The sequence below is a fragment of the Zingiber officinale genome, chromosome 5A (genome assembly GCF_018446385.1).
Source record: "Zingiber officinale cultivar Zhangliang chromosome 5A, Zo_v1.1, whole genome shotgun sequence".
Lineage (NCBI taxonomy): Eukaryota > Viridiplantae > Streptophyta > Magnoliopsida > Zingiberales > Zingiberaceae > Zingiber > Zingiber officinale.
This window is the reverse complement of record NC_055994.1, coordinates 35,675,743-35,692,367: the sequence shown is the minus strand read 5'-3', so window position 1 is coordinate 35,692,367 and position 16,625 is coordinate 35,675,743. Positions and strand designations below refer to the sequence as shown.

General features: G+C 36.3%; 1 protein-coding gene and 1 long non-coding RNA gene across 5 annotated transcripts in view; one reads left to right on the top strand and one right to left on the bottom strand.

Annotated features, from left to right (window-relative positions):
* LOC121980425 (ATP-dependent DNA helicase RecQ-like) overlaps nt 1-16,625 on the top strand; it is a 104,649-nt gene that overhangs the window by 30,154 nt on the left and 57,870 nt on the right. For all 4 annotated transcript variants that reach the window (XM_042532457.1, XM_042532456.1, XM_042532458.1 and 1 more), the window contains exons 6-7: nt 5,455-5,538; nt 6,116-6,320. In XM_042532457.1, coding sequence (XP_042388391.1) covers nt 5,455-5,538; nt 6,116-6,320 — 289 coding nt within the window. The remainder of the gene's footprint in view (nt 1-5,454; nt 5,539-6,115; nt 6,321-16,625) is intronic.
* LOC121980426 lies at nt 916-2,576 on the bottom strand. Its single transcript, XR_006111529.1, has 2 exons — nt 2,353-2,576; nt 916-1,326 (listed from the first exon to the last, which is right to left on the bottom strand). It is a non-coding gene; the product is annotated as an uncharacterized LOC121980426 (long non-coding RNA).

Sequence of the window (16,625 nt, the reverse complement as noted above, 5' to 3'; positions counted from 1 at the left end):
AACGACATCTTCCTCGTATAGATTGTGAGCGCCTGCCTGTTGCGCTTGTCCGTTGCATTTCCAGCCAGCCCTGTGTGGTGTGGTGGATCCTTTCGGCAGCTCTCCTTTCGATGGCTAATTCTCCAAAATTCCTCACAGAAATTAGGCATGACTTTATGGGTGCGTTTGGTTCAAGTTATCAAGTATAACCTTGGTTATGTGATTACCAAGTAATCACATAACCAAGGTTGTAGGGAATAAAACATAACCTAATGTTGTTTGGTTCAGTATAAGTAATGTAATAAAAACTTGTTTGTTTGAAGGTTTTAATATATAACCTACTTGCACATTTACTATATTACCCCTGGTTTAATCCTAAATATTTTTCTAACTAAATTAATGTACTATTTAGTTAAATTATTATAATATAAAATATAAAATCAAATTATTTTAATTTATTTGATTTTAAAATAAAATGTCCTTTTTAATAAAAACTACTAGAAAAATTATGTTTATTTATATTTAAGCATTTTCTTATATGAATATTATGGATGATAGTAGTTAAGAATCAAGTGTATCTTGTTTTTTTCATATCCAAAACTCTTTAAATTGCTTCTTAATACAGAGATCAGCAAACCTGAAGTTGTGCTAAAAAAATCCTCACTATTGATTTCTGAAAAACGAAACAAGCACAAACTGCTACACTTAGTGGTTCATCACTAATAAATCAGAATCAAAATCATTATTTTCATTTGAAAAGGCATAGTAGAGACAGTAGACAAGAAAATTGATGAGCTCAAGTGCTTGACTCTACTTTAGTCCAAGTAGAGAGAAATTGATCAATGTACAGAATGCCACACAAATTAAATAGCAGGTACGTATAATGACATTTGGAGAGAATTCTAATGAGATTAGCATATAAGAAAAACACAAACATAACAAAACCTATGTATGGATATAAATTACAACAACAGAGATTATTATGTACGTGAACGTAATGGGAACAAATGGAAGAATTAATTTTAAATACAAAATACTTTCTGCTTGTATTGTTATCATCTTTACAACCTAACTCCCCAGAAAAAAAACCACTTGGTTGAGCTAACATGTGATCAATCTTTGAGCTCCTGGTGAGCCTCATAGTCTCAATAGCAGATGAAGCTACCACTGGAAGGAAGGGAAACTGCAAAAGGCCATCACAACGGTCTTTATAACCACCAATTATTGCTGATGGAAGCATGGGAGGAAATTGCACCAAACTGTCAGCGCAGCAATTTCCTCTCCAAGAACAAGAATCTTTGTGGCCAGCATCAAGTTGTTTAGCAAATGTTTCCACAGCCTGGTCAACTAGTACAAAGAAAATATATATGAAGTTGAAAGGATCATGTACAAGAGAGTTTAGATGTAGGCTCAACATGGAAAACTGATAGAAACTACCATTCTTCTGTGCAATAAAAGCAAAAGTTTAAGACATCAAGACAAGTCAAAACAAAAATGCTAATATCAGACACTATTTTGTTACATGCTCAAATCCAGTGTAAATCATTCTATAATAAACCAAACCAAATGAAAATAAGTGGAAATCAGACAATATTAAAAAACCAAATTATCAATGTAAAAGAATATTTAGAACGATAAAAGAGTACAAGGTGGAAAATCCCAATAGAAAAAGGACAACCTATCATATAAAAAGGATAATGAACCAAATAGAAAATCAACAAGGTGGGAAATGCCAATAACTGATAAGCGAAAGACAAATACAAACATACTGTATTGACAAAGATCTATTAGGCATAGATCACAAAACTTAATGGGATGAGCAAGTAAATTAATAGAGATTTGAATGAGGAAGGATATTCCTAGATGTACGAAAGCTGAAAAAACAAAAAAAATAGTGACAAAGGGAATATAAAAGGTTGAAGAATATTGGGATAATGCAGTGCTCTGCTAGGAGATGGTTTGTGCAGCTATGCAGAGATGAATGTAGTGCTCTGCTAGACATTTGAATGAAACACTATGATCATGCATCCAGTGTAAGTAAACAGTTAATAAACAAGCAAATGGAAAAATATCTTATTTTTCGTAATGAATTCCAAATCTAGAAACATAATCGCTATACTTTTACTCACTTACAATATGACCCGTGGTGTATTTGAACAATGAAACCAGATCCTAGGGAGAAATGAAATTTTGTTATCTGTGAGAATCCTAATTCCAGTTTTTCAGAATATATGCAGTGTAAAATGCAAGTTATTTCCTTTACCAACACTAAGATTTATTGTATGGAAAGGAAAAAAGATGCATAGAAACCCTAAAAGGATCGACAGCAAACAGAAAAGGGAAACTGAAAATTTTTTATCTCTTTACAAATACCTTTTTTTACCCGAAAACAAGATCCTCTTGAAGTTGGACTCCAACTGAGGTGAAGAAACTTGTTGTTGCCGCCGATTTGAAGAAGACTTGCAAGAGAAGTTTGTCGCTGTCGATGAAGAAGGCGAAGTGGGAGAAATCTGTGGTTGCTGTCGGTTCGAAGAAGACGAAGAGGGAGAAGTCTGTCGCCATTGGTTCGAAGAAGACGAAGAGGGAGAAGCCTCTATGTCGCCGCCGCCGTAGGTTCAAGGAAATCTGTCGCCGACTGCTCTAGGTTTTGCGAAAGAAGAGAGGGAAGAAAAGTGTCGTAGATGGGTAAACAACGAAGTGAAACGAAAGGTTATATTTGAGAAAAAAATTTACTTAACCCCGGAATCGTCCAAAACCTTACGATTTGGAGGTTTTCTGATTCCGGGATATAACCTCATTTTGCTGATGTGGCAGGAATCAAATATAACTTTGGAATCCCTCATGACCCTGAACCAAACACGGTTAAATAACATAACCTTGGTTGGATAACCAAGGTCATGGAGAATTACCCTGAACCAAACATGTCCTATATATTATCTCCAAATCAAGGACTCTCATGGGCAATGTGATTGGAACCCTCTTAACTTTCTCACCAATTACAAAAACCTCTTCCAAGAGACGAACAAAGGTTAGTCATTCTCGCGTTCATGGCAATTTGTCCATATGCAGTGGTTTCTCAATCTCCGAGCCTATCAAGCTAATCACCTTTGGCATCTTTGGAGGAAGACTGTGTATCTGAAACCACGTTGGAATGAATCTCCCATCTTCATTGAAAAGAAAATAGCTAGGCATGTGCTTTAGGAGTAGAGGGATTCCGAAAGTAAAATAAGGGCCTCCAAGCAAAACTTTCTTTCGGTCTTCGGCTGTATCAAACCAATAAATTATCCAGCCGCTCTTGTGCATGAAAAACTTATAGGGCAGCTTCCATCTACAAGCTACAGCCTCCACACCATCCCTTCCTGGATGTCCCATGAAGCAACCTACTAGGCAGTTGCCCATTGATTCCTCCACAGATTCAGTGCCATCATATTCAACCTGTATTCTTTTCCCTGTGACCTTGTGCTGTTGTAGGTGTGTCGCCATTTTTGCCTTCCGATTGTCCTTGAAAAGCCCCGCCTAAGACCTTCCATGTCCCGAAGCTCCCCCCAAGGGGTCTATCCTCTGCCAGAAGTCTAGAAGCTCCGGCTAGACCTTCAACTGTACCGGTGTTTCGATTCTGAACAGTTTGTTCTAGATTCTGGCCATCAGCCCCATTCTATCCTTGCTCGTCCACCTTAGCAGTAGGTCGCATTTGTACACTATCCTCCATGGTATTTTTTGCTTGTTCATCAGCCACATTAGCTTCTCCAAGCCTACCCGGTCCTCCACATGAGCATTCTCAGCAGTCCCCTCCTTTGCCTTGTCACCAAGTGGTTCCAACTTAGCAACATTTTCTCACAGCAGCAACTTCTATACTTCCCTGCATGTTTCCAAATCTTTGGGGACCGAGACAGATTGGTGATTGGGCTTGGACCTTCTTACAGCAGCCCCTTGTCTCCTCCTTGGCATTTTGGTGCAAGAGCCAATAGGAGGTTCCTACACAGGCCTGACAAGAACCTGTCGCCACCCAAAATAGTAATGGCAACTTGTTTGGTGTCTTGCACCCTCCTGCAGTTGCCCCTGTACGATAGACCAGCCAACAACTCCCTTGTCCTATTGTGGACCGGCCATCTCCTCCCTAGGCCAAGAAGAGCTCCGGCGATTGCCGGGAAAAACTTGAAAACGAAACCAGAGCTTGTTTGCACCAGGAAACCAGAACCCAACAGAACCACAGCAGTTTGCTCGCAACGGAAACCCATAAACCCAACAGTTTGCTTGTACAAAGAAATCCCAAAACAAAGCTAGAACAAAGCCTTCCACGAACAACAACCCAACCTAGAAAACCAGGAAACAACCTAACACAAAACAGATGTGGGAGAGGAAGAAACAGCAGGGTGAGGGAATGTAAGCGAGATGGGAGGCAAACACACCTCACCTTCACATACCGACCACTTAATCTTTATAGTTAATATCAATATATATTAATTCTTAATATTAATAGAATAAATATTAACTTATTGCGATTAACACTTATAATTAATACCGATTAGTATGTATCATTAATATTTATGTTTTATTAAATAATTATAAGTTATTTTGATATTTATAAGTTTAACTAATATTTATTAAGTCATACCAACATTAACTATAAGTTATAAATGTATATTAATTACAAAGATCAAGTTAATATATTTAATTATTTTAATATTAACCATTTTGGTATGCTTCTAAGTTCGAATTCCTTTTGTCTCCGGGGGGTGCTGGCTAGAGGGTGGCAGATATGCTTACAATGGGGTAAGGGATCAATTTTTCGTGGATGTATGCTCTCGAGGGAAAAAACCCCTCCCACCCCTAGTCAGTTGGCAGCCGGTTATAAGCTGGCCCCGTGATTTATCTCCCTTCACATAACATGAGGACGGGCCGTGAGGGGTGTTTGAGATGAGCGTAATCACCTTTAGCTATAATAAGTTCAAATTTCTTTTAAATCTAAATTTGCCGGGGCACAACACAAGTGGCAAGACAATATATGATATGGTCTTTTTTTGATATATGATATGTTCTTTAAAAAAAAAAGTGGCAAGACAATAGTGACACCAACATTAGTATCTGGGGTCAATTCCTAACAAGGGCATTTGCCTAGCGTGATTAATTCTCTGGTTGTGATTGTTGAGCCACTTGACCCTTCCCGGATTTACTTTGGTGGCTAATATGAAACTTTTATGGGCCAGACTGGTTACCTCCAGGATTAGTTGGTTTGAAGAGTTAGATACTTCGATTACAAAAAAAATAAAGTATGGCAAGTGTTGGCATGGTATGGATCTTTCGCCCGAATGCTGATGTGTATATTTCCTTTGAGATTGGATATTAGTTTTTTTGTATAAACAATTTGTGGTTTCTTTAGATCTTGAGGAATTTGTTTGTTTTTTTTTTTTGTCTTTTGGACTGTAGGAGAAGTAAACACTTTTTCATGTAATTCCATGGTTATACACCTTGCAGGAAGGACTACAAGCAGTTAAATGTACTACGTGGTGTTCTATCTGATGTTCCTTTTGTGGCTTTAACTGCAACAGCTACTGAAAAGTAAGCATGATGATCCTATAGATACATTTCCTGTCTTGTGTCCTTTTTCCAATATTGAACTTTTATGGTGGAACATCAATTCTAGTGTCTACCATGGTCCAAATATAACTTTATTGGATTATTTGTACAAATAATTGTAAATCAACCTAATGGAAGCTAAGCTATTTTTAATCGATGTAATGTAGTGATTCAGAAAACATTATATAGTCCATGAACATTGTTTGGTGGAATGATTGAAAACTTGTTGAACACGAAGTGATAAATTCTATAAGAACGAACAAGGGCTATAAATTTGTTTTGTTCTATATTAATTTCCCATACTGTTTGCGCCCTTGTACATCTGTAATTCTCAGAAATCTATCAGTATATGGTCATTTCTTAGGGCTATAGTGTACATAAATAGGCAGTGAGATAAATCTTATCCAGGCCTATCTTATGTGAAGGTGCAGTCCTAAGTTCTTCGCTACCACCGTAGTTGTATGGCCGAGTGTTCATTTCTACTGTTCTTCTCATTGCTTGGTCTCTTTCATTTCTTGTTCATGTAGTCTGTTACAGGGCTTGCTAATACATTTTGTAGGGTTCGCAATGACATTATCTACTCCTTGAAGATGACTGATCCATTCATTGTTGTTGGATCATTGAATCGGAAAAACCTCTTTTATGGAGTTAGATCAATTACGAAGTCTCTGTCCTTCGATGAGCTTGTTCAAGAGGTCTTCAAATACATTGTTAATACTGGATCAACTATCATTTACTGCCCGACAATCAATGCTACTGAACAGGTCTCTTTCCTCTACCCTTTTGTTCATGCTTGCCTACAATAAAATGATTCAATGAATGTTTTTTTTTCTTCAACATATTGTTTTTTTGGAGTTCAGTGCATATCAATCTTGTAATTGTTCATCCTATGAATGCCATTATACTAATTATTTACTAATTAACTAATATAGTAGAGATGGGAGATTCATTAAGCTATTTTTTTTACTGAAATCCATAAGTTAGTTTATATTAGTAGGCTTCTAGATGATGCTTCCTACAAATGAAATATGTTGACAGTGTTAAAGAATAGTTTAATTTGATTTGATATGATTTGATAGATTAGGGAAGTAACATAGAAGGAAAGGATTAGTCAATATGCGATTGAGAGAGATTTTTATTTTCCTTTTCTTTGTGACCTTCCTTTTCTAGTGTTTTCTTCATCCTCCTGTTTTAGTTGGACTCTTTGTAAATTATGAATAAGATGAAAATATGTATGTTCTTTTTCTTTTCATATAATTCTACATTATATCAGAGTCATAGGGCGTAAGTATGAATGTTAAGGCAGCCATGGTTGGCTATGACTCAACATCTTCGGATGCTAGGAGTGAGGTGATGCCTTTAGAGGCAAATGCCCAACCGATAGTTGATTTTCTTCATGACAACTCTAGTGGCTCTCTCTAGACTACCCTTCATAAATTGAATAGAAAAAATTACCTTGTGTGGTCTCAGATAGTGCGATTGGCAATAGACGACAAAGGAAAACTTGGATATCTGAATGGTGAAATCAAACCCCCAACCACAATGGATCCAAGATTCGAGTAGGGGCGGTTTCAAAATTCTATGGTCATTACTTGGTTAACTCTATGGATCCTGTGATTGGAAAGCCATTTATATTCCTACCCATAGCTCGAGATGTGTGGAAAACTGTTAGAGAAGCTCGTTCGGATTTGGACAATCATTCTCAATTGTTCGAATTGAATGCCCGATTGGAAAATGGAGCAAGGAGATCGTGAAGTAACAGCTTATTATAATAAGATGATGATTGTTTGGTAGGAGTTGGATTTATTTGAAGAAGAAGATTGGGAAAATCCAAGCGATAGTGCTCGTTTCAAGAAGAAGATAGAAAGAGGTCGGGTATTTGTGTTTCTGGTTGGTTTGAACAAAGAACTTGATGAGGTTCGAGGGCGTATCTTAAGATGAAAGCCAGTGGCCTCCGAGAGAAGTTTTTTTAGAAGTACGTAGAGAAGAAGCAAGAAGACATGTGATGCTAAAAAACGTTCATGAATTAAAACCAGAAATGGAGGGGTCCGCTCTTGCAGTTCGTGGTGCAGAATTTGAAGGAAATAGACAAGGAAAGCAAAGGCCTTGGTGTGAGTATTGCAGAAAATCGTGGCACACTCATGAAAACTGTTGGAAGCTGCATGGAAAACTAGCAAATGGGAAGACAAAACAGGGCAGTGATAACAAGTTAGGGTGAGAAAGTCATGCCCTTCATGTGAACCATTCATATCTAAAGTAACAATCTTCCTTAGAATCTTTCCCTTCACTAAGGAACAAATGGAGCACTTACAAAAACTATTCAAATCCCAATCCTTAGGAAATTCTAACTCTTCATGTTCCCTTGCTAAGTCAGGTATTGTTCCCGTTGGTACCATTGCATGTACCAAATCTAATGGCTTCTAGATCTTTGATTCAGATGCCACTGATCATATGACTGGTATTTCGTAATATTTCTATTTATATACACCAAGTGCAGGAAATAAAAAAGGTTAATATTGCAGATGTTTCCTTTGCTACTGTTGTAGGAAAAGGACTAGTACCTATTTCTCAAACTATAACATTGAAAGATGTTCTACATGTTCCTACCCTTACATATAATCTTCTATCCATCAGTAAATTCACCCATGATCATAATTGCAAAGCTAATTTTTGTTCCTCGCATTGTGAATTTCAGAATTTAACCTTAGGGAAGATGATTGGGGATGCTAAACAGGACGATGGGCTTTACCTCCTTAATGAAGGATCAATTATTGGAAGGCAAGACCATAAAACTTGTTTCAGCTCTATTTCTATTTCAAATAATAGTGAAATTTTGTTATGACATTATAGATTGGGGCATCCTAGTTTTCAATATTTGAAGTCGTTGTTTCCCAAGCTGTTTATAAATAAAGAGCAATCAGTTTTTCAATGTGAGTCATGTGAATTAGCAAAACATCATCGGTATGTTTTTCAATCCTAGTCGTACAAAAAAATAAGCACCTTTTGCTATGATTCACAGTGATATTTGGGGTCCTTTTAGTGATCACCCTTTCTAGAAAACGTTGGTACCTATTTGACTTCTCCAAGCTTAATGTTAACATCTATTGGAGTTTCGAATGGTTTGCAGCCACTCATTCTAGTTTCTTTTAAAAGATCCAGAATATACTTTCGTTGTGAAACCACAATGCCCTTCTTGGATCTTGCAACTTCCATTCCAAGAAAATATTTTAGCTGGCCCAAGTTTTTAATCTCGAACTCGTTGGCTAAGCTTTGCTTCAATTTGCTCATTTCTTCAGCATCATCATTGATCAATATTATGTCGTCCACGTAGACAATCAACACTAAAATCTTGTCCTTGGTGGATCTTTTAGTAAATAGAGTATGATCAGATTGCCCCTGAGTATATCTTTGACCTTTAACAAACCTTGTAAACTTGTCATACCAAGCTTTGGGGGACTATTTGAGTCCATATATAGACCTTCTCAACTTGCACACCTTACTTCCAAATTTCTCAATGAATTTGGGTGGAGGTTCCATATAAACTTCATCTTCTAGGCTCCCATTTAAGAATGCATTCTTCACATCTAGCTGATTTAGTGACGAATCAAGGTTAGCAGCTATAGATAGAAGTATTCGTACTTTGTTTACTTTAGCAACCGGAGAAAAAGTCTCGGAGTAGTCTACGCCATAAGTTTGAGTGAACCCTTTAGCTACCAGGCGGGCCTTGTACCTCTCCAAGGATCCATCTGAATTGTATTTCACGATAAATATCCACTTACAACCAACAACGGTCTTCCCATTGCTCTTAGGAAATGTGTTAGATCTTGTACAAAATATTCACTGTCAAATTTTGTGTCTTGTGAAAATATTTCACGTTCCTATTGTACATTTGTTTCACAATTGTCTAGTGTTTCCCTTGCGAACAGCATCCAAGAAGTCCTGAATGTTCTTGAGTGATGAGAAGTTAAACAGGGAACTCCTGCAGATGTAGGAAGGTACCAAAGACGGGTTGGAAGGTTGATTTACTTGTCACATACACATCCTGATATTGCCTTTGTTGTGAGTATGGTGAGGCAATTTATGCACTCCATTTAAAGAGCATCTTGAAGCTGCATATCGAATTCTTCGATATTTGAAAGGGACTCTAAGAAAAGGACTCTTCTTTAGAAAAAATGACAAGAAAGGGATTGAGGTGTATACTGATGCTAATTGGGCAGGATTAATCACTAATAGGAGGTCAACTTCAGGGTACTGTACATTTCTTTGGGGCAATTTAGTTTATTGGAGAAGCAAGAAACAAAGTTTAGTTCTAGAAGCAGTGTTGAGACAGAGTTTAGATCTATGGCTTAAGGTGGTTGTGAGGTTCTTTGGATTAAGGAGGTCCTAGGAGATCTTACTAAGGAAATTAACCTTCCTATGAAGTTGTACTGTGATAAGAAGACAACGATCAGCATTGCTCAAAATCTAGTTCAAAATGACAAAACAAAGCATGTTGAGATTGATCGACACTTTATAAAGGAAAAACTCGATGAGGGAATAATTTGTACTCCATTTGTGCTAGCTTCAGCAAGTGGCAGATGTGTTGACCAAGGGCTTGTTGAAATAGGCATTTGAATTTCAAGTCAACAAGTTGAGCATGATAGATATCTTTACACCAACTTGAGGGAGAGTGTTGACAGTATTAAAGAATATTCTGATTTGATTTGATTTGATATGATTAGGAAAGTAACATAGAAGGAAAGGATAAGTTAATTTGTGATTGAGAGAGATTTTTATTTTCCTTTTCTTTGTGACCTTCCTTTTTTGTTTTCTGCATCCTCCTATTTTAGTTGGACTTTTTGTAAATTATGAATAAGATGAAAATATGTATATTCTTTTTCTCTTCATCCAATTCTACAAAATATTATACAAGTTGATTTCTTATGCTCAAAACGCATTTGCTGATTGAGCTATCTACACGGGGTTTTTCCAAGTGTGAAATGACATAACACGTCATGTGTGTTTTTTTTCTATATCATTGCTCTTCTCAGCATTGGGATTATTTTCGATGTTCATAATAAATTAATAATGGTGGGTGTGATGCTACAACAGTGCTTAAATGACTAGAAATTTGACCATTGGACCTGCTCAGGTTGCTTCTATTTGCTCTCTTACCCTTTTTTTCTTGAGTCAACAAACTTGGTTCTATGGCGGTCCAAAGTGCATCCATACATGGACATGCTCATTGCTCATTCACATAGAAATTCTGTTTGCTTATGAGAAGCTAAATTGCAACTTATGTGAATGCTTCAAATCCACGATTTTTCTTGTATTCCATGTGTACATGGTTTAAGACATTGCGGGTCAAAAAGGCAAGTTGGAAGTAGGGTTTGAGATCTCCTACCGAGCCAGTCGAAACGGGTGAAACATTTCGTTGCATTGGCATGAACTCGACACCAGTCCTGCTGCGGCCGTGGAGGCGTTGTGACGCCTGCGGTCGTGCCGGAGGGATGTCGCGATGCTTGCAACCGCATAGGAAGGCATGCAGAGGGGTGTTACGATGCTAGCGCCGCGCAAGAGGGGCGTCGCGATGCCAGTGATTGCGTAGGAGGGGTCGCACACACTCGGGGCGCGTCGGAGGGGCCGCGCACGCTCGGGGTGCGCTTGAGGAGCCGCGACTGCACTCGATCGGTTTTTTTAATTAAATGTAATATTTAAAAAAAATTAAAACAATTCCCACGGTAGATGGGGATAATTCAAAGAGGCTTAATTAAATCATAATAAAATTATTTAATTAATTAAATATTTTATTTATTTTAAATTTAAAAATATATAATAAATATTTTATTTATTTATTTTTAGTTATTTTATTATTTTTTAATAATCTAATTATCTCTAATTTAAATAAATAATCAAAAAATTAAAATTTTCCAATAAAATATATAAAAATTAATTTTAAATTAAAAAAATTCTAATAAAATATTATATATTCCTATAATCCTTGTAGATATCGCGCCGAAGGGATCATGATTTTCTTAGTCTTTTTTATTCAGTTATTTTTTTAAGTATCTATTTTTATAAATAAACTATTATTAATAATAATTATAAAATATTAAAAATTATTTCAAAATTTTTAAATAATTTAAATTTTAATAAATATTTTACAAAATAATTTAAAAATTTTAAAATAATTTTAAAATTAAACATAAATTTAAAATAATCTAAAAAATTTAAAAAATATATAATTCTTAAACATTTCAAATAAAATTTTTAAAACAAAAAATTAAAAAATACATTAAAAAAATTTAAAATTTTCAAATAATTTTATAATGATTTTTTATAATTTTAAATTTAGTTTTGAATTTTAAGAATTACTTAGTTTTTAAAATATTTTTTATAAAAATTTAATAGACGTTATCTTATGAGAAAATATTAAAATATAAATTCGACATCTTAAAATATAATCTTTAATAATCAAATATTAATATAGTAATATACATTTATATTTATATTTCAAAATACTGAAGTATATCAGTACAACACGATATCGAAACCGTATCGTTTCAGTTCAAGATCGAAACTACGGTACGAGTCAAGATTTTAAATCTTAGTTGGAAGTGTATATATTTTTCAAAATAGACATATGTTATATCCACATTTTAAAACAACCATTTAATTGTATGTCATTTTTATTTATTTATTCTTCATAATTATGATACATTGTCAGTCCTTTAAGGACCCTTATTCATTTTTAAGAATCCTATTCTTTTTCTATTATGATTTTTTTTTTAAAATTCTGCTTTTTTTTTTTTAAATATCACATTGATAAATTATTCCATTGTTTAAAATTTTGGTCTGATGTGAAGCTCAAGGATCCATCAAACCAATATGTAGGTCTGGATAGGCCGGTTGGAGAGGGTTTTGCCTGAAAAATAACTAAAGACCTTTCTCGAGTTTTGGAATTAAATTAGTAACAATAGCATAAAAATAAACAATACAAAAAATGAAAGAGACTCTGAATTTTACTTGGTTACAACCAGGGTGGTTGTTAATCCAAGACAATGACAGCACTAGAAAAATTTCCTTCGTGTAGACGGAGAGGCCTTTTACAATCTTTGAACGCTTAGACTATTGCTAGGAAATGAATGCTTGAGTTGATCATCTATTTCCTAGCTCTAGAGACCTTTTTATAGCTCATGGTAATTCTATCCATAGCTTGAGTGCGCCTCCCAAGGGTTTGGAGGGCGCCTCAAGCGAGGTGGCAGCGGATAAAACTTTATCCGCCGCGAATGGCTATTTTGGCCAAGTCGAGGGTGCCCTCCATAGGCATGGAAGGGGCCTTCCATGCCGTATGGAGGGCACCTTCCATGCTTATGGAGGGCGCCCTCCGCCTGAAGGTAGCGGAGGCGTTGGCTCGCTTCGGAGGCACCTTCAACACCTTATTGAGGGCCCCTCCAGCAGTGTTCTCTAGCTCCTTTCGCTTTCCTGCTGCTCCGATCGCCTGGGTGATTGTGGCCAACCGAAATAGGGCTCACCCGAACTCAATTTCCGGTCTTCTCCTCGAGTAGGCTTCCGTTACGATTTTTTTTCACTCGAACGTCGTGTACGTTCTTCTCGTCCACCGGTATATTCTTCCATAGCCCTCTCGTCCCTCGGACGCATCGAGCCTGTCGGCTCCCTTCCCGTGCCGTCCTTCTCGCTAGCTGCGTCTTCCACTCGACTTCCTGTGCTCCTAAGCTTCTGCACACTTAGACACAGAGATTAAACCAAAATAGAACCTAACCTAACTTGGTTGATCACGTCAAAAACAACCTTGGGGTTCCAACAATCTCTCCTTTTTTTTTATGTGAGCAACCTAAGTTAAGTTAGCGTAAAACAATCATAAGGTAAAAATAATAAAATTGCAATACTAAGTAAATAAAGTTGCAAAGATATTCAAAATTTAAGTTTTTTGAATTACCTCCCCTAGACTTAATCTTCCCTTCTCGCCCTTTGATCACACAAAAATTGGGGTACTCAATAAAATCTAAGGTTAAAAAAAAAGTTTTAACAAGGAAAAAAAATAAAATTTTTAAATGAAACTTGTAATTATTTTTTTTTTTAAAATTCTAAGTGAAGTTTGCAAGTTAAGTAAAAAAAATATTTTAAATGTTAAACCATTGACAAAAAAATTGAAAGCATTTAAATTAACTATTTTATATTTATCAATTTGTCAATTAAATATTCAATTCAGAAATTTGCTTCCAGGCTGTGGCGAGACACTAGGTCTTCTTGATTATTGGATCATCAACCACTTCTAGACAAAGCTTCTTAATGAATTCAAATATTTAATCTTCTATCTGAAAGCCCTAAGTCTAATTTCATTTTTAATTTATACAAGTTTTTGGAACTCAATATAGGTTCCTTCCTATAGGGTTAATCAAAAATTTTGGGGGTACATAACTTTTAGGAATTTTCCTAATTTGACCCTTATGAAATCTAAGATACCAATTCAAATTTCTATACTTCCTAATATTTTCATTGTATGAATATTCACGATTTTTCAGATATTTTATTTCTATTTTCAATTTGTCATTTTCTATTTTCAGATTATCATATAAATCTAGCGGACATGCTTTGGACAATTGTATCTTCAAATCTATGTTATCTTTTTCTAAGTTGCAATATTCTTTAGTTAATAATTTTATAAATTTAAACAATTTGTCAGGTGGGAGAGATCGTACCTTACTTACCTTGTCGATCTCGTTGTCCGTAGCTCCCCCTAAACTGTTGCTTTCTTCTGTTGACGCTCCCGTTTCATTGATGCTCTCGATGTTCATTTCGGACGAGCTTGCTTTGTGGTCGTCTTCTTGTGTTTGTTCGTTTGAATGAGCTTCTTGTCTTTACCTTTGTCATTCTTCTTCAATTTAGGGTAGTTGTTTTTTACATGCCCTTCTTCATCACAGTGGTAGCATTTTATTTTTCTTCTTCTTCTACCCTGCACTTGATTAAATTGCTTAGATTTAAATAATTTTTTAAACTTACGTACCATCAGCGCTGTTTCATCATCATCGAAGGAGGATTCTGACTCTTGTTCGTTCATTTTTGCTTTAAAAGCAACATTGTGCTTTTTCTCCTTCTTTGAATCTGCACAACTTGTTTCATGAACTTCAAAAGTAGAGAATAATTCATCTAAAGTAACAGATTCTAAGTCTTTAGAGATATAATAGGCATCCACTAATGATGCCCATTCTTTATTTTTAGGGAAGACATTAAGTGCGTACCTTAGCGAATCTCGGTCGCTTACCTTTTCTCCGAGATTCGAAAGTCCGGTGATTAGTTCCTTAATCCTCGAGTGAAGATGTGCTATAGTTTCGTCTTCTTCTAATCAGAGGTTGCTGATCTGGTTGCGAAGTAAGTTCCGTTTAAATAAAAAATCAGTCTTGAAAAATACCTTCATATTCTTTTTCCAATTGGCGAAGTCCCCTTCGAACTTTGGTGGGTGAATGCTTGATCTGACCATCTCGTGTGCTTCGTTCGGCGGTTAGTCCTCCTAAAGCGCCCTTAGCTCTGATACCACTTGTAAGTCCGGATAGGCCGACTAGAGAGGGTTTTGCCTGAAAAATAACTAAAGACCTTTCTCAAGTTTTGAAATTAGATTAGTAGCAATAACATAAAAATAAACAATACAAAAACTGAAAGAAAGAGACTCGAAATTTTATTTGGTTACAACCGGGGTAGTTATTAATCCAAGACAATGACAACACTAGAAAAAATCTTCTTCGTGTAGACACACTAGAAAAAATCTCCTTCGTGTAGACGGAGAAACCTCTTACAATCTTTGAACGCTTAGACTATTGATAGGAAATGGATGCTTGAATTGTTCATCTATTTCCTAGCTCTAGAGGCTTTTTTATAGCTCCTGGAAATTCTATTCATAGCTCGAGGGCGCCTCCTAAGGGTTTGGAGGGCGCCTCGAGTGAGGCGGCAACGGATAAAACTTTATCCGCTGCGAACGACTATTTTGGCCAGGTTGAGGGCGCCCTCCATCGGTATAGAGGGCACCCTCCATGCTTATGGAGGGCGCCCTCCGCCTGAAGGTGGCGGAGACGTTGGTTCGTTTCAAAGGTGCCTTCAACACCTTGTTGAGGGCGCCTCCAGCAGTGTTCTCCAGCTCCTTTCGTTCTCTTGCTGTTCCGATCGTCTGGGTGATTGCGGCTAACCGAAATAGAGCTCACCTGAACCCAATTTCCAGCCTTCTCCTCGAGCAGGCTTTCGCTTCGGCTTCTCGTCCCTCGAATGTCGTGTATGTTCTTCTTATCCACCGGTGTATTCTTCCGCAGCCCTCTCGTCCTTCGGACGCACTAATTATGACCCAATTTTGTCTTGAATTGGGCATCAAACAATGAAGTACCAAACCCCTCATACGCTAATGTAGTATAAAAATGACTCGGGTCGTCCGCCAACGAATGTAACGGTAGGTGATAAACTTAGAATTGTATGTTATTTCTATTTTGGGGGTTTTCAATATAGAAATGGAGGTTTTGGATTTTAATTCTAAATCTAACAAATGAAAAGCATAGCAAGTAGGAAACTAATCTAGTGCTAGAATGAAATCTAACTAAGTGCGAATAATTAATCTACAACGCATTGTCACACTACGTTATGGATTGACTATCAACACAATTAAACTAAGAAATGAAATGACAAAGCATTAAATAAAACCTAATGTAGTAAATAAAAGACAATGCAAGTAATAAAGCTAAGTCTAACCTAACTACAATTGCAGAAAATAAATGGCAACATGAATTAAAGTAAAGCAAAACATTTAATGAACCCTAAAGTATTAAAAACATCTAATTTAACCTAACCTAATTGCATTAAATCAAAGCTAGAACTTAACGAAATTGAACGAACAAAACAAAGCAAGAATTAACCAAACTAAAATGCATCAAAATAAACTTAACTATTGGTTGAAGCAATTCATCGAACACATTGTAGGCGTGAAGCTAATTAAGTGTAGTAAGTGCAATTCAAACATGGAAAATCATATTCAATACAAGCATTTAATGAAAGAACTTCAACACAAGCAAACTTCAACAATGAACCAA